We start from the raw sequence: 17,050 nt of genomic DNA on the forward strand, positions 1-17,050 counted from the left end.
GCCAGGATGTTTTCAGCACCACGGAAAGCGCCCAACAAATCCGCTTGCAGGATAGGACCACTATTTTCCGTCTGGAATCAGGCCCCTTAAAACAGGTTTGTTGTCAGTTTAAATGCAAAGGCTTTTCCATGTGTATGATTTTAATGAAATTGGACGGTCTTAATAGGGGAATTCGTCATTTTTCTAATTTCTGTCATGTTTCATTTACACAAAAGCAGAGAAAGGCTATTTGGCGACAGACAACAGGTAGGTCTGCGATTTAAAAGACATTGAGACAGGAGATTAAACTTTTAGTGGGAAACTCAACTCACCTTGTCTTTATTAGGTAAAGTCTGAGTCCTGGTAAACGTGTCTCCTCCATTAATACTGACCAGCTCCGCGTCTCCAGACGGAAACGGTGCGGGGAAAACCACTACGTCACTCTTGAGTGTGTCTGAGCTGAAACAGACGTCGTACTGCTGAGTAGCTTTAGAGTAAGACCAGCTCCCGTCAGGGTGGGTGGTGATCATTGGGGCGCCGTACCTGCTGAAACTGCCGTCTGACCTGTGGCACTTGACCGCTATTAAACTGATGAGGCTGAGCAGAAAGATCAGTGACACCGACGCGATGGCGATCAGCAGGTACAGGTTTAAATCGGAGAAGCTCTCCTCCTTTATGGGCACATGTCTGAACTGAGTCTGGATGTCAGCTGTGCTTTCGACCACCACCACCTCGATAGACACGGTAGCCGACAGGGAGGGTTCTCCGTTATCAGAAACCAAGACCACCAGGGGGTGAGTCTTCAGGTCATTGTCACTCATTCTCCTCTTAGTCCTGATTTCCCCGGTGCTGGTTCCGATGCGGAAGAGGTTGTTTCCTTTGGGCTCAGAGAGGTGGTAAGAGAGCAGCGCATTGTATCCAGAGTCTGCGTCTACGGCCCTGATCTTTGCCACAAAGTATCCCGCTTCAGCAGAGTAGGGGATGCTCTCGCTGTTAACGGATCCGTGCTCGGAATAGGGCGCGAGAATCGCGGGACTGTTGTCATTCTCATCCAGGATGAAAACGTTCACAGTCACGTTGCTGCTGAGCGGAGGAACACCAGAGTCTGTGGCCTGAACTTTAAACTGAAACGTTTTTAGCTCCTCGTGGTTAAAAGACTGTAGACTGACTATATCTCCGGTCTCTGAGTTGATGTTTATAACTGATGAAATCGGAATAGTTTTTGGAGAACTCTCTAACAACGTGTAAGTCAACTTTGCATTACCATCCAAATCAGGATCAAAAGCCTTTATGGTATAAATAATGGAGCCTGTGTGACTGTTTTCTTTCACATAAACATTAATCACAGGCTCCATAAACCGAGGTGCGTTGTCATTGACATCAGAAACCTGAACAGTAACGATCCTGCTGCTGGACAGAGGCGGACTTCCCTCATCTGTGGCTGTGATGGTGACGTTGTAAAGAGAAGTGTTTTCTCTGTCCAATGGTCCATCTACTACTAAAGAGTAGTCGTGTTTGTAGTTGGACTGAAGTTTAAACGGAACAGACCCCTCTACCTTACATTTAGCTGCACCATTGTTTCCTCCATCTTTATCATTAACCGTAATAAAAGCAACTATTGTCCCCAGTTCTGCGTCTTCTTTTACAGGGGTCATCAGTGACGTCACTGATATATCTGGGGCATTGTCATTCACATCAATTATCTCTATCAATAGTTTAGCATGTGCACTACGAGGAACAATTCCTTGATCCATTGCCTGAACTCTGACCTCATAAGCAGGCGTCTCTTCATAATCCAATGTTCCCTTCACAGTAATTTCTCCAGTTTCTGAATTTAGATCAAAAATATTAGATGGATCAATGTTACCTCGTTTGATCAAGGAATACAGGATCTTACTGTTCATGCCCTCGTCTAAATCGGTTGCATTTAACTTTATAACAAGTGTTCCGTGCGCGGTATTTTCACTTACACGGGCTTTATAAAGCGATTTGCTAAAAGTTGGTGTGTTGTCATTAACATCGATAACATTAATAGTTAACTGCAAAGTCGCTGATCTAGGCGGTCTACCTCCATCTACAGCCGTCAGAATAAGCTTCATCACCGACTGCTTCTCTCGATCTAAAGCTTTCTGCAGCACCAACTCAGCGGACACACCGTGCTCTCCACCACTCTGCACATCGAGCGAGAAATGTTCATTTGGGTTCAGCTTGTAGCTCTTCACTGTGTTGCTGCCTATGTCCGCATCTACTGCCACTGGGAGAAGATATCGCTCTCCTGGTGACAGTGATTCAGTGATGTTAAATAAATGCAATTGTTCAACGAAAGAAGGCAAATTATCATTTATATCAAGAATACTGACTTCGATGCGGTATACATTCATCGGATTATCTAGAGCAGCTTGTATTTTTATGGAGCATTTTACCACATGCGGACAAAGCTCCTCTCTGTCTATTCTCTCGTCAACAAAGAGGCTTCCGGTCCTCAGATTCACGTCAAAATATTTCTTACTGTAACTCGAAACAATGCGCAGGTCCCTGGTCTCTAGTTCCTGCACGTTGAGGTTTAAATCCTTTGCGATATTCCCCACTACGGTGCCTTTGTTCACCTCCTCGGAAATGGAGTAAGATAACTGCGCTGCAGTCCGGTCACAAAGACAAAGCAGGGCAACAATAAGAATCCAGGCGTATCCCTTTTCTCGTCGCATATACATCGCTGATGCAGTAAAAGGGATGAACCCAACAGCTCATTTATCCACAGTGTAGGTCTTTGCGTCAAAAGCTGTTTTGTTCTGTTTTAGCTCCTTCCCTTCTGCCCTCAACACCACCGAGTGTCTGATAAACTATTTTGGCCGATGACGATTTTATTTTCCCATGCAAAGAGGAGGAGTTTTAGATACACAGAAACAGTCACATCCGTGGTCTCCAGCGACATCATGTGGTGAATGTTAGATCCAAGCTCATCAAAGCTTAGTCCACTAATCTGCAATATTATTCTAAATACAGTACACCCTCGCAAGTTGATTTGGATCTAAATTCGCTAACAAATCATTAAAAATCAATTACGTATACATCAATGAACACCAATGCTAAGTATTTAAACGTGGTATTCAGAGTGCAACAACCCTCCAGTGATGTATAATTCAACACTAATTCAGCACAAATACAACACTTTTAAAGTTTTATAAATAAACTGCTTATAATAAAAACAAGAATTATATAAAGAGGTACTTTTTTAAAGGAAGACAGTGCACAAATCACGTTTTGAAGGCCTTACTTCAGCACCACGGATAGAGCCGTTCAATCACATCTTGTTCAAATACTTGAGAAATGTTTGCAAACAAATGTTAAATGGGGGCTTCACAACAGAATACCAACGACTGCCAGTTCAGCACCATGGCGAGCGCTCTCTCGATACAAGTTATGAATTGTTAGCTTTACTTAAATTCTATTGTTGGGATCTTTAAAAGGAGAGGGATTTACAGCTGAAAGGTGCAGTCGGTGATTAAAAGGCACCATGATTTCAATGCATGGAGATGGTTTCCATAGTTTCAAACGATTTTTTTCTTAATCGGGCCACATTGACAATTAAAGACAGAAACAAAAACCTTGGCTCTTTAAGTGTTTACTAAGACTAAGATATTATATAAATTTGTGGCCTAAAATACATTGTTGCTGCGTGGTGCTTCAACGGAGATGGGTAAATATTAGGCAAGAGCAAGCTATTTTTTACATATTGTGATAGGACTATTAAGCTTATATTTCTGTTATCAGCAACTGACAAATGAAAAATTAGTTTTCTTGCCTTGCTGACACTTTTATTGATTTCATATTCATGCACGCTTCCATAAAATGTTATATCAAAGAAAGTGGTACTCTGAAGCAGTCAGTGAAAGCAAACGCATGTCAGTTGACGTTGTATTAATCTCTAATCAATTATTCAAGCATTAGCTGCAAAGTATAACCTACCTTGTCTTTATTAGGTAAAGTCTGAGTCCTGGTAAACGTGTCTCCTCCATTAATACTGACCAGCTCCGCGTCTACAGACGGAAACGGTGCGGGGAAAACCACTACGTCACTCTTGAGTGTGTCTGAGCTGAAACAGACGTCGTACTGCTGAGTAGCTTTAGAGTAAGACCAGCTCCCGTCAGGGTGGGTGGTGATCATTGGGGCGCCGTACCTGCTGAAACTGCCGTCTGACCTGTGGCACTTGACCGCTATTAAACTGATGAGGCTGAGCAGAAAGATCAGTGACACCGACGCGATGGCGATCAGCAGGTACAGGTTTAAATCGGAGAAGCTCTCCTCCTTTATGGGCACATGTCTGAACTGAGTCTGGATGTCAGCTGTGCTTTCGACCACCACCACCTCGATAGACACAGTAGCCGACAGGGAGGGTTCTCCGTTATCAGAAACCAGGACCACCAGGGGGTGAGTCTTCAGGTCATTGTCACTCATTCTCCTCTTAGTCCTGATTTCCCCGGTGCTGGTTCCGATGCGGAAGAGGTTGTTTCCTTTGGGCTCAGAGAGGTGGTAAGAGAGCAGCGCATTGTATCCAGAGTCTGCGTCTACGGCCCTGATCTTTGCCACAAAGTATCCCGCTTCAGCAGAGTAGGGGATGCTCTCGCTGTTAACGGATCCGTGCTCGGAATAGGGCGCGAGAATCGCGGGACTGTTGTCATTCTCATCCAGGATGAAAACGTTCACAGTCACGTTGCTGCTGAGCGGAGGAACACCAGAGTCTGTGGCCTGAACTTTAAACTGAAACGTTTTTAGCTCCTCGTGGTTAAAAGACTGCAGACTGACTATATCTCCGGTCTCTGAGTTGATGTTTACAACTGATGAAATCGGAATATTTTTTGGAGAACTCTCTAACAACGTGTAAGTCAACTTTGCATTACCATCCAAATCAGGATCAAAAGCCTTTATGGTATAAATAATGGAGCCTGTTGGACTGTTTTCTTTCACATAAACATTAATCACAGGCTCCATAAACCGAGGTGCGTTGTCATTGACATCAGAAACCTGAACAGTAACGATCCTGCTGCTGGACAGAGGCGGACTTCCCTCATCTGTGGCTGTGATGGTGACATCGTAAAGAGAAGTGTTTTCTCTGTCCAATGGTCCATCTACTACTAAAGAGTAGTCGTTTTTGTAGTTGGACTGAAGTTTAAACGGAACAGACCCCTCTACCTTACATTTAGCTGCACCATTGTTTCCTCCATCTTTATCATTAACCGTAATAAAAGCAACTATTGTCCCCAGTTCTGCGTCTTCTTTTACAGGGGTCATCAGTGACGTCACTGATATATCTGGGGCATTGTCATTCACATCAATTATCTCTATCAATAGTTTAGCATGTGCACTACGAGGAACAATTCCTTGATCCATTGCCTGAACTCTGACCTCATAAGCAGGCGTCTCTTCATAATCCAATGTTCCCTTCACAGTAATTTCTCCAGTTTCTGAATTTAGATCAAAAATATTAGATGGATCAATGTTACCTCGTTTGATCAAGGAATACAGGATCTTACTGTTCATGCCCTCGTCTAAATCGGTTGCATTTAACTTAATAACAAGTGTTCCAGCATTCGAATTTTCTCTTACACGGGCTTTATAAAGCGATTTGCTAAAAGTTGGTATATTATCATTGACATCGATTACATTCACAGTTAATTGTAATGTACCCGATCTAGGCGGTCTACCTCCATCTACAGCCGTCAGAATAAGCTTCATCACCGACTGCTTCTCTCGATCTAAAGCTTTCTGCAGCACCAACTCAGCGGACACACCGTGCTCTCCACCACTCTGCACATCGAGCGAGAAATGTTCATTTGGGTTCAGCTTGTAGCTCTTCACTGTGTTGCTGCCTGTATCTGCATCTACCGCTATTGGAAGGAGATATCGCTCTCCCGTTAACGATGACTCGGAAATATTCAAAGTATACGTTTTTTCAATAAAAGCAGGCGAATTATCGTTTATATCTAAAACATTAACCTCGACGCGGTGTGCAGTCATTGGATTGCTTAAAACGGCTTGTATTTTTATGGAGCATTTTACCACATGCGGACAAATCTCTTCTCTGTCTATTCTCTCTTCAACAAAGAGACTTCCGGTCCTCAGATTCACGTCAAAATATTTCTTACTGTAACTCGAAACAATGCGCAGGTCCCTGGTCTCTAGTTCCTGCACGTTGAGGTTTAAATCCTTTGCGATATTCCCCACTACGGTGCCTTTGTTCACCTCCTCGGAAATGGAGTAAGATAACTGCGCTGCAGTCCGGCCACAAAGACAAAGAAAAACAACAATGTGAATCCAGGCGTATCCCTTTTCTCGTCGCATATACATCGTTGGTTCACCAAAAGAACCGAAACCACTAGATCATGTATCCTCAATACTGATTATCCATCCAAAGCAATATTGTTGTGGGACAAGCCCCTGCCCCTCTCGTCTAGGCACTTTCAGCGGGTGTACTAATGGCTGATGACGATTTCTTTTTTCTTTTTTTTTTCCATGCAGGGAGGAGGAGTTTTGGACTCAGAAACACATTAATTTCTATGGTCTCCCGCGACCTCATGTGGTGAATGATAGGTAAGTAAATACAATCCAGTGTGTATCATAGCTAGATCATTTAAAACATTATGAATGACATAAATGATTAGGTTTACTTTTTTTATATTCAGAGTTTCACAAACCTGAGTCGATAGAAGGGCTTGTTATGTTAGTGGCTAAATGAGCTATGAAATATGCAACTTATCCAGAAACAAAATTACTTCGAATTTAATTCCATAAGGTATCGGACATAAGTTAAGAGTCCCATATTTAGAAGGAATTATAAAATAAAGAAACAAGGGTGTGTTACGCGGGATGGTTAATAAACCACATATTGTCAACACTACGTTTAGCACCACATAATTGTGCTTACAGCACATGCTTACAGCACAATTATACCAGCAACATACACCTGAGGTTGCAAGCTCAGCATCACAGCAATCGCTTTTTCACGTCAGGCAAAGAACAGCTTAAATCATTTTAATCACCAATGGGATGCTTTCAACGGGAATGAAAGCGTCGGGTCTTGCAAATGACTGAGACAAGGAAGGAGTTCAGCACCAAGGAGAGCGCTATCAAAATACTGGCAATAAACGAGCTCGATCTCCCCAATATAACACAACTGTTTACTTAAAAATGGTTGAAACTTCGAAGCTCGGCACTGACCGCTTAAGGTAGGTAACACTTGGCAGTAGCTCTGCAAGGGTTAGAAATTATATTACAATGTGTGGTTTAGGCAACAGATCGTCAACATATCGTAGCCTATCATGGAAAGTTCTATTAGTTGCTGTAACAAACGTAATAAATTGGGAATCAATGATAGTATTATTTTGTATTTTGTGTGATGCTTAATTAACCTTCTACATATGTACATTTTTATATATCTTAGTGTATATCTCGAGACTCCTGAGCAATCAGGAAATGGTACCATGTTTTTATGATAGAATAATTTAGGTTTTACAAGCATTCAGCACATATAACCTACCTTGTCTTTATTAGGTAAAGTCTGAGTCCTGGTAAACGTGTCTCCTCCATTAATACTGACCAGCTCCGCGTCTACAGACGGAAACGGTGCGGGGAAAACCACTACGTCACTCTTGAGTGTGTCTGAGCTGAAACAGACGTCGTACTGCTGAGTAGCTTTAGAGTAAGACCAGCTCCCGTCAGGGTGGGTGGTGATCATTGGGGCGCCGTACCTGCTGAAACTGCCGTCTGACCTGTGGCACTTGACCGCTATTAAACTGATGAGGCTGAGCAGAAAGATCAGTGACACCGACGCGATGGCGATCAGCAGGTACAGGTTTAAATCGGAGAAGCTCTCCTCCTTTATGGGCACATGTCTGAACTGAGTCTGGATGTCACCTGTGCTTTCGACCACCACCACCTCTATAGACACGGTAGCCGACAGGGAGGGTTCTCCGTTATCAGAAACCAAGACCACCAGGGGGTGAGTCTTCAGGTCATTGTCACTCATTCTCCTCTTAGTCCTGATTTCCCCGGTGCTGGTTCCGATGCGGAAGAGGTTGTTTCCTTTGGGCTCAGAGAGGTGGTAAGAGAGCAGCGCATTGTATCCAGAGTCTGCGTCTACGGCCCTGATCTTTGCCACAAAGTATCCCGCTTCAGCAGAGTAGGGGATGCTCTCGCTGTTAACGGATCCGTGCTCGGAATAGGGCGCGAGAATCGCGGGACTGTTGTCATTCTCATCCAGGATGAAAACGTTCACAGTCACGTTGCTGCTGAGCGGAGGAACACCAGAGTCTGTGGCCTGAACTTTAAACTGAAACGTTTTTAGCTCCTCGTGGTTAAAAGACTGCAGACTGACTATATCTCCGGTCTCTGAGTTGATGTTTACAACTGATGAAATCGGAATATTTTTTGGAGAACTCTCTAACAACGTGTAAGTCAACTTTGCATTACCATCCAAATCAGGATCAAAAGCCTTTATGGTATAAATAATGGAGCCTGTGTGACTGTTTTCTTTCACATAAACATTAATCACAGGCTCCATAAACCGAGGTGCGTTGTCATTGACATCAGAAACCTGAACAGTAACGATCCTGCTGCTGGACAGAGGCGGACTTCCCTCATCTGTGGCTGTGATGGTGACGTTGTAAAGAGAAGTGTTTTCTCTGTCCAATGGTCCATCTACTACTAAAGAGTAGTCGTTTTTGTAGTTGGACTGAAGTTTAAACGGAACAGACCCCTCTACCTTACATTTAGCTGCACCATTGTTTCCTCCATCTTTATCATTAACCGTAATAAAAGCAACTATTGTCCCCAGTTCTGCGTCTTCTTTTACAGGGGTCATCAGTGACGTCACTGATATATCTGGGGCATTGTCATTCACATCAATTATCTCTATCAATAGTTTAGCATGTGCACTACGAGGAGAGGTGCCTTGATCCATTGCCTGAACTCTGACCTCATAAGCAGGCGTCTCTTCATAATCTAATGTTCCCTTCACAGTAATTTCTCCAGTTTCTGAATTTAGATCAAAAATATTAGATGGATCAATGTTACCTCGTTTGATCAAGGAATACAGGATCTTACTGTTCACGCCCTCGTCTAAATCGGTTGCATTTAACTTAATTACCACTGTTCCGTGCGCGGTATTTTCACTTACACGGGCTTTATAAAGCGATTTGCTAAAAGTTGGTATATTATCATTAGCATCCATTACATTTACATTTATTAGGAGTGTTCCCGATCTAGGCGGTCTACCTCCATCTACAGCCGTCAGAATAAGCTTCATCACCGACTGCTTCTCTCGATCTAAAGCTTTCTGCAGCACCAACTCAGCGGACACACCGTGCTCTCCACCACTCTGCACATCGAGCGAGAAATGTTCATTTGGGTTCAGCTTGTAGCTCTTCACTGTGTTGCTGCCTATGTCCGCATCTACTGCCACTGGGAGAAGATATCGCTCTCCTGGTGACAGTGATTCAGAGATGTTTAACCAATAGGATTGTTCAATGAATTCAGGTGAGTTATCATTTATATCTAACACACTGACCTCGATGCGGTGTGCAGTCATTGGATTGGTTAAAACGGCCTGTATTCTTAACGAACATTTTACCACATGCGGACAAAGCTCCTCTCTGTCTATTCTCTCGTCAACAAAGAGGCTTCCGGTCCTCAGATTCACGTCAAAATATTTCTTACGGTAGCTCGAAACAATGCGCAGGTCTCTGGTCTCTAGTTCCTGCACGTTGAGGTTTAAATCCTTTGCGATATTCCCCACTACGGTGCCTTTGTTCACCTCCTCGGAAATGGAGTAAGATAACTGCGCTGCAGTCCGGTCACAAAGACAAAGAAAGACCACAATGTGAATCCAGGCGTATCCCTCGTTTCCCATCGTGGTACAATGAATACTGAATTCCGACTAATCATTTAATCCCCCCTTACATATATCCGCCATAAACAGGAATATCCAGCGGCAGCAGTAGCCCTTCTCGCCACACTACCATCCCAGTCTCTCTCTAAACTGATGGCCAGTGACGGTTTTAGGTTTCCTGTGCAGGGAGGAGTTTTACACATACTGTAACAATTGTAGCTATGGTCTCCAGCGACATCATGTGGTAAATGATAGATACGTCAATATACAGCAAATGACATATACATTGGCTTCGATTTATGAAATCAAAATCAATAGTTATTTGTTAGCCCCATTAGATATTTACATATTTAACCATGGACGTTTTCATCATTCAAATAAGAATTTTTAAGGTGCCATTTAAAGTTACCATAAAATCTGTGTCATGCAGTATGTCCAGAAAAAAAGTCAGCTTCATTTTAGGGAATTTCAGGCAAGTTGTAATTCTTATATTAAATAATAAATCAGTTCATTAATCAATCGCCCAACTAATCTCTGAAAGAATACAGATATAATACTGTTCACGTTTTTCACTTAAAAATGGAACCGGTTTAAGGATAGAAACATTAAAAGAGCTCACAGAACTCTAAGGTTGCACAGACTCATATCAGCACCAAGGACAGAGCTGTACATTCAGGCTATGAACTGCAAGGATCCAGTGACCTGATGTGCTGTTTAGAGCCGACACTATCAAATGATCTTTCTGTCAACGACTGCCATCCCGCGACCTTGTGAGGCTACTACTACCTTAATTGCCTTGTTTTCAGGTCCTGTTGACTCACATTTGCACAGTTACACTAAATTCTCACAGCAAAATATGTCAATTACGGCAACTGCAAAGTAAAAGCGCTTAATTGAAAACTAAAGCAGACATACGAGTTGTGTTACCGTTAAGAAGCTTGATCTGAATGAGCGCTGGTAATTTACATAAATGTATCATATAAAGCAACGTCTTGCGAAAGCTTGTATTTGTATTGTTATCAGCAACGGACAAATGACAAATTAGTTTTCTTGCCTTGCTGACACTTTTATTGATTTCATATTCATGCACGCTTCCATAAAATGTTATATCAAAGAAGGTGGTACTCTGAAGCAGTCAGTGAAAGCAAGCGCATTTCAGTTGACGTATTAATCTCTAATCAATTATTCAAGCATTAGCTGCAAAGTATAACCTACCTTGTCTTTATTAGGTAAAGTCTGAGTCCTGGTAAACGTGTCTCCTCCGTTAATACTGACCAGCTCCGCGTCTACAGACGGAAACGGTGCGGGGAAAACCACTACGTCACTCTTGAGTGTGTCTGAGCTGAAACAGACGTCGTACTGCTGAGTAGCTTTAGAGTAAGACCAGCTCCCGTCAGGGTGGGTGGTGATCATTGGGGCGCCGTACCTGCTGAAACTGCCGTCTGACCTGTGGCACTTGACCGCTATTAAACTGATGAGGCTGAGCAGAAAGATCAGTGACACCGACGCGATGGCGATCAGCAGGTACAGGTTTAAATCGGAGAAGCTCTCCTCCTTTATGGGCACATGTCTGAACTGAGTCTGGATGTCAGCTGTGCTTTCGACCACCACCACCTCGATAGACACAGTAGCCGACAGGGAGGGTTCTCCGTTATCAGAAACCAGGACCACCAGGGGGTGAGTCTTCAGGTCATTGTCACTCATTCTCCTCTTAGTCCTGATTTCCCCGGTGCTGGTTCCGATGCGGAAGAGGTTGTTTCCTTTGGGCTCAGAGAGGTGGTAAGAGAGCAGCGCATTGTATCCAGAGTCTGCGTCTACAGCCCTGATCTTTGCCACAAAGTATCCCGCTTCAGCAGAGTAGGGGATGCTCTCGCTGTTAACGGATCCGTGCTCGGAATAGGGCGCGAGAATCGCGGGACTGTTGTCATTCTCATCCAGGATGAAAACGTTCACAGTCACGTTGCTGCTGAGCGGAGGAACACCAGAGTCTGTGGCCTGAACTTTAAACTGAAACGTTTTTAGCTCCTCGTGGTTAAAAGACTGCAGACTGACTATATCTCCGGTCTCTGAGTTGATGTTTACAACAGAAGTTATGGGAATACTTTTTGGATAAGTATCAATTAATGAATAAGTCAGCTTAGCATTGTCGTTTGCATCTGCATCCTCTGCAGTTGTACTCGTGATAATAACTCCCACTTTACTGTTCTCTTTCACGTAAATATTGACATTGGCTTCTGAGAAACGAGGCGCGTTGTCATTAATATCAGAGATTCCCACAGTGATTACAGCAGTGCTAGAAAGAGGTGGACTCCCCTCATCGACAGCCGAAATGGTTACATTGTACAGTGATACAATCTCTCTGTCAAGGACACCGTCAACTATCAATGAGTAATAGTTTTTGTAATTTGACGTTAATTTAAATGGGACCGAATCTTTAACTTTACAACTGGTGAGGCCATTTTTCCCTCCATCTTTATCAGTCACGGTCACCAATGCAACGACTGTTCCAATTTCAGCACTTTCCTTCACTGGAGTCATTATTGAAGTTATAGAGATTTCTGGCGCATTGTCATTGACATCGACAACCTCTACCAGCACTTTAGAATAACCACTGCGAGGGGAAGCGCCTTGGTCTGTTGCTCGTACTCGTAATTCATAGGCATTAATGTCCTCGTAATCCAAATGAGCCATCACAATCATTTCACCGCTTTCAGGAATAACACTAAATTTTTCAGGAGAGTCCACATTTCCTCTTTTCATTAAATAATATCTGATGTCGGAATTTGACCCTTCGTCTAAATCGGTTGCATTTAGTTTCAGTATTGTTGTACCTATAGGGACATTTTCGGTGACACTTATTTTATAAAGCGACTTGCCAAACGAAGGCGTGTTATCATTAACATCTACCACATTGACAAGAATCTGCATAGTGCCAGATTTTGCCGGTTTTCCTCCGTCCACAGCGGTCAATGTTAGTTTAATAATGGGTTGCTTCTCTCGGTCTAAAGCTTTCTGCAGCACTAACTCAGCAGACATGCTGTCCCCTCCGCTACTCACATCTATGGAGAAATGCTCGTTAAGGCTTAACTTGTAGGTTTTCACAGAGTTGCTGCCAGTGTCGGCATCTTGAGCTATTGGGAGCGGATACCTCTCTCCCGTTGAAGAAGACTCGGAGATATTAAACACATGGATTTGCTCGAGAAACGATGGTGCATTGTCATTAATGTCAAGAACGTTGACCTCAATGCGATAAATATTCATAGGATAGCTCAGTAGTCCCTCTATATTTAAAGAACACCTCGGTAAATTCGGACAAAGCTCTTCACGGTCTAACCTTTCATGAACAAATAAGGCTCCTGTTCTTAAATTAGCCTCGAAATATTTCTTACTGTATCCCGATACAATCCTAAATCCTCGTTCCTCCAGCTGCTGTGTATGAATGTTTAAATCCTTGGCGAGATTCCCCACCACTGTGCCTTTGTCCACCTCCTCGGAAACGGAGTAGGAAATCTGGGCGGCAGACCGGTCAAATAAACAAAGAGTAATGGCGCACAACATCCATTCGGCCCCTCTGTACTGTTGACGACACATCCTTTTGTTGGTTTACGAAATTCAGGCGAACAAACGTCTTTTATCTACAAAAATGGCAGAATATCCGAAAGAAAGCCAAGCGCTCTTCATTTAACCATCTTTCAAGACGAACTGGTTTACTAATCCAGCCCCCACGAAACGTACAGGCTTCTTATGTCACCGACAAGGGAGGAGGGGTTTTAGCTTGTCAATACACACGGTTGAATGTGCGGTCTCCAGCGACATCTTGCGTACGTTTGATAGACCACAGTGGAGTCTTTACTAAGCACACACGATGAGACGGGATCTTTTCTTAAAGAAAACACCAAAAATGTATGACCGACTGACCGGTGATCGGATTCCGTGAAACATTATTTTTGTACGTTTGTTGCTAAGACAAAACAGCGAGAACAGTGTAAGAATCCAAGCAAATGGACACTACTGATCAAAGAAGTGTAAGGTGTGTGTGTGCGTGTGCGTGTGCGTGTGTGTGCGTGTGTCTGTGTGTGTGTAATATAATATAACATAATGTGTGTGTCTGAAATGAATTTCTGAATACTGGTTTGTGACTGTTTTGTAGCTTTTGTTGCTGAATTTGTTTAATAACATGCTTCTACCAGCAAAAAAAATATCAAAAACACACGTTTTACAATCGATATGATCATTTAGGAAAGAACCCTTCATTTCGACCCTCCGCATTTTACCAGCTTATTGTATTTGCTGTTGTTTTCTACTAATGCTAAACATCTAGATCCGCATCATTCTAAAATGTTTTGCACCTTTTGTACAAAAAATAATGTTATTTGTTTGCTTTTTAACTTTGCACTTCTAGCGACGAGCTATGGCACGTAGAATACGAGTTCATCCTAAGTACATGAAGCTAAGCGTGAGATGTCAGGACCATGGAGAGCACCCTTCCCGTTAAGCGGTACAGAGTATGAAAACTGTGGATACATACAACCTGTCAACATTCTTATCTTGCCATAGAGTTAATAATATATCGCTGTTATTGATAAAGGGAGTCATACTTGCACTACCTTCAATTATTTCTTAAATAGTCTATTTAAAACATCTAGGCATAATTGCAGTGTACTTTTCCTCAAGAATGCACTTTTTTTTGCGTTCACTTACAGCAGCTAAAGCCATATATGATAAACAAATATGCACGGATTGATAGTATTCATTCGGTATGCCTCTTACCTTGTCTTTATTAGGTAAAGTCTGAGTCCTGGTAAACGTGTCTCCTCCGTTAATACTGACCAGCTCCGCGTCTACAGACGGAAACGGTGCGGGGAAAACCACTACGTCACTCTTGAGTGTGTCTGAGCTGAAACAGACGTCGTACTGCTGAGTAGCTTTAGAGTAAGACCAGCTCCCGTCAGGGTGGGTGGTGATCATTGGGGCGCCGTACCTGCTGAAACTGCCGTCTGACCTGTGGCACTTGACCGCTATTAAACTGATGAGGCTGAGCAGAAAGATCAGTGACACCGACGCGATGGCGATCAGCAGGTACAGGTTTAAATCGGAGAAGCTCTCCTCCTTTATGGGCACATGTCTGAACTGAGTCTGGATGTCAGCTGTGCTTTCGACCACCACCACCTCGATAGACACAGTAGCCGACAGGGAGGGTTCTCCGTTATCAGAAACCAAGACCACCAGGGGGTGAGTCTTCAGGTCATTGTCACTCATTCTCCTCTTAGTCCTGATTTCCCCGGTGCTGGTTCCGATGCGGAAGAGGTTGTTTCCTTTGGGCTCAGAGAGGTGGTAAGAGAGCAGCGCATTGTATCCAGAGTCTGCGTCTACAGCCCTGATCTTTGCCACAAAGTATCCCGCTTCAGCAGAGTAGGGGATGCTCTCGCTGTTAACGGATCCGTGCTCGGAATAGGGCGCGAGAATCGCGGGACTGTTGTCATTCTCATCCAGGATGAAAACGTTCACAGTCACGTTGCTGCTGAGCGGAGGAACACCAGAGTCTGTGGCCTGAACTTTAAACTGAAACGTTTTTAGCTCCTCGTGGTTAAAAGACTGCAGACTGACTATATCTCCGGTCTCTGAGTTGATGTTTACCATTGTGGACACTGGCACTGAGTTACTACTACCGTCTAAAAAAGAATATTTCACCTGGCCATTCTGGTCAATGTCAGCATCAGTTGCGGATAACGTTTTAATAATTACCCCAACTTTACTGTTTTCTTTTACATAAACATTAACCACAGGTTCTGAGAAACGAGGCGAGTTGTCATTTACATCAGAAACGTGAATCGTGATAACACTCGTGTTGGAAAGCGGAGGAGTCCCTTCATCGGTAGCTGATACGGTGACGTTGTAGTTAGAGGTAATTTCTCTGTCTAGATGCCCGTCAACCACTAAAGAATAATAGTTTTTGTAGTTAGTCTCTAGTTTAAAGGGAACCTGATTTAAGATTCTACATTTGACTTCACCGTTTTTGCCACTGTCTCTATCTAGAACAGACACGAGCGCGATAGCCGTACCTACACCTGCGTCCTCCTTTACAGTGTTGAGCAGTGACGTCACCGTGATCCCGGGAGCGTTGTCATTTACATCGATTACTTCCACCAGCACTTTACAGTGAGCAGCCATCGGGGGCTGCGCTTTATCGTTTGCTTCTGCGCGGATCTCGAACGCTGCGTATTCCTCATAATCTACATTAGCTTTCACCGTTATCGCACCCGTTATGGAATCAATGTGAAAAATCTCGAGTATACGATCCTGGCCTTTGCTTCTCAAGGAGTACACTATCTCCCCGTTTGCCCCCTCGTCCGCGTCGGTTGCATTTAGCGTAATCACAGTTGCCCCGACGGGGGTATTTTCAAATATACGAGTTTTGTACAAGGGACTATTAAACACGGGAGGGTTATCATTTATGTCTAAAACGTGAATAATGACCTGTGAGGTGCCAGTTCTCGGCGGAGTCCCCCCGTCTATAGCAGTCACAGTGAGATGTATCACAGGCTGTTTCTCTCGGTCCAACGTTTTCTGCAAAACTAACTCGGCAGACACGCTCTCTCCTCCCTTGATTGTAGCGAGAGAAAAATATTCATTGGGTGTTATTTTAAAGGCGTTGACGGTATTCTTGCCTACATCTGCATCGATAGCCTCCGACAAGGCGAATTTCATTCCAGGCAGGGTATTTTCTGCTACGTCTACAACCTGAGACTTTTCCGTGAATAACGGGTCGTTGTCATTAACATCTAGTATATTTATTTCTAAGCGATACAGCTTCAAAGGGTTGTTTATTACGGCTTCTACACTGACAGTGCATTTCGTTGCCTTCGCACAGAGCTCCTCTCTGTCTATCCTCTCGTTAACAAAGAGAACGCCGGTCTTCACATTTACCTCGAAATATTTTCTTTTTGATCCGCTAACGATCTGAAACATACGGGATTCCAAGTCCTGAATGCCGAGGTTTAGATCCTTAGCGATATTTCCAACAGATGTCCCCGGCTTTACTTCCTCTAACACGGAATAGGAGAGCTGCCCAGACGCCGCTTCCCAGCAACACTCCAGTAACAGGAGCAGGAGACAGGAGACAATAGACGTCCTCAACGATGCAGGCATAATTCCATAAGGTGATTTAAAACACAGATCCGCATGCAA

General features: G+C 43.6%; 6 protein-coding genes across 8 annotated transcripts in view; all 6 read right to left on the reverse strand.

The window, feature by feature from the left end:
* Positions 1–17,050, reverse strand: part of LOC120785774 (protocadherin alpha-C2-like) — a 91,570-nt gene that overhangs the window by 43,575 nt on the left and 30,945 nt on the right. The gene's annotated exons all lie outside the window — the stretch shown is intronic.
* LOC120785788 (protocadherin alpha-5-like) lies at positions 303–2,831 on the reverse strand. The gene has a single exon (XM_040120724.1). The coding sequence runs from the start codon at positions 2,688–2,690 to the stop codon at positions 303–305; it is 2,388 nt and encodes a 795-aa protein (XP_039976658.1). The 5' UTR covers positions 2,691–2,831.
* Positions 3,913–6,405, reverse strand: LOC120785661 (protocadherin alpha-2-like). The gene has a single exon (XM_040120532.1). The coding sequence runs from the start codon at positions 6,322–6,324 to the stop codon at positions 3,913–3,915; it is 2,412 nt and encodes an 803-aa protein (XP_039976466.1). The 5' UTR covers positions 6,325–6,405.
* LOC120785662 (protocadherin alpha-5-like) lies at positions 7,496–9,912 on the reverse strand. Its single transcript, XM_040120533.1, has one exon. The coding sequence runs from the start codon at positions 9,881–9,883 to the stop codon at positions 7,496–7,498; it is 2,388 nt and encodes a 795-aa protein (XP_039976467.1). The 5' UTR covers positions 9,884–9,912.
* Positions 10,960–13,529, reverse strand: LOC120785785 (protocadherin alpha-2-like). The gene has a single exon (XM_040120720.1). The coding sequence runs from the start codon at positions 13,451–13,453 to the stop codon at positions 11,045–11,047; it is 2,409 nt and encodes an 802-aa protein (XP_039976654.1). The 5' UTR covers positions 13,454–13,529; the 3' UTR covers positions 10,960–11,044.
* LOC120785663 (protocadherin alpha-8-like) lies at positions 14,492–17,011 on the reverse strand. Its single transcript, XM_040120535.1, has one exon. It carries the CDS (start codon positions 17,009–17,011, stop codon positions 14,492–14,494), a length of 2,520 nt encoding a protein of 839 aa, XP_039976469.1.

The sequence above is a fragment of the Xiphias gladius genome, chromosome 23 (genome assembly GCF_016859285.1).
Source record: "Xiphias gladius isolate SHS-SW01 ecotype Sanya breed wild chromosome 23, ASM1685928v1, whole genome shotgun sequence".
NCBI classification, from domain to species: domain Eukaryota; kingdom Metazoa; phylum Chordata; class Actinopteri; order Istiophoriformes; family Xiphiidae; genus Xiphias; species Xiphias gladius.

Excerpts from the sequence above, each read along its gene's own strand:
- LOC120785663 (XM_040120535.1), bottom strand. The coding sequence starts at position 17,011 with ATGCCTGCATCGTTGAGGACGTCTATTGTCTCCTGTCTCCTGCTCCTG.
- LOC120785788 (XM_040120724.1), bottom strand. The coding sequence starts at position 2,690 with ATGTATATGCGACGAGAAAAGGGATACGCCTGGATTCTTATTGTTGCC.
- LOC120785785 (XM_040120720.1), bottom strand. The coding sequence starts at position 13,453 with ATGTGTCGTCAACAGTACAGAGGGGCCGAATGGATGTTGTGCGCCATT.
- LOC120785661 (XM_040120532.1), bottom strand. The coding sequence starts at position 6,324 with ATGTATATGCGACGAGAAAAGGGATACGCCTGGATTCACATTGTTGTT.
- LOC120785662 (XM_040120533.1), bottom strand. The coding sequence starts at position 9,883 with ATGGGAAACGAGGGATACGCCTGGATTCACATTGTGGTCTTTCTTTGT.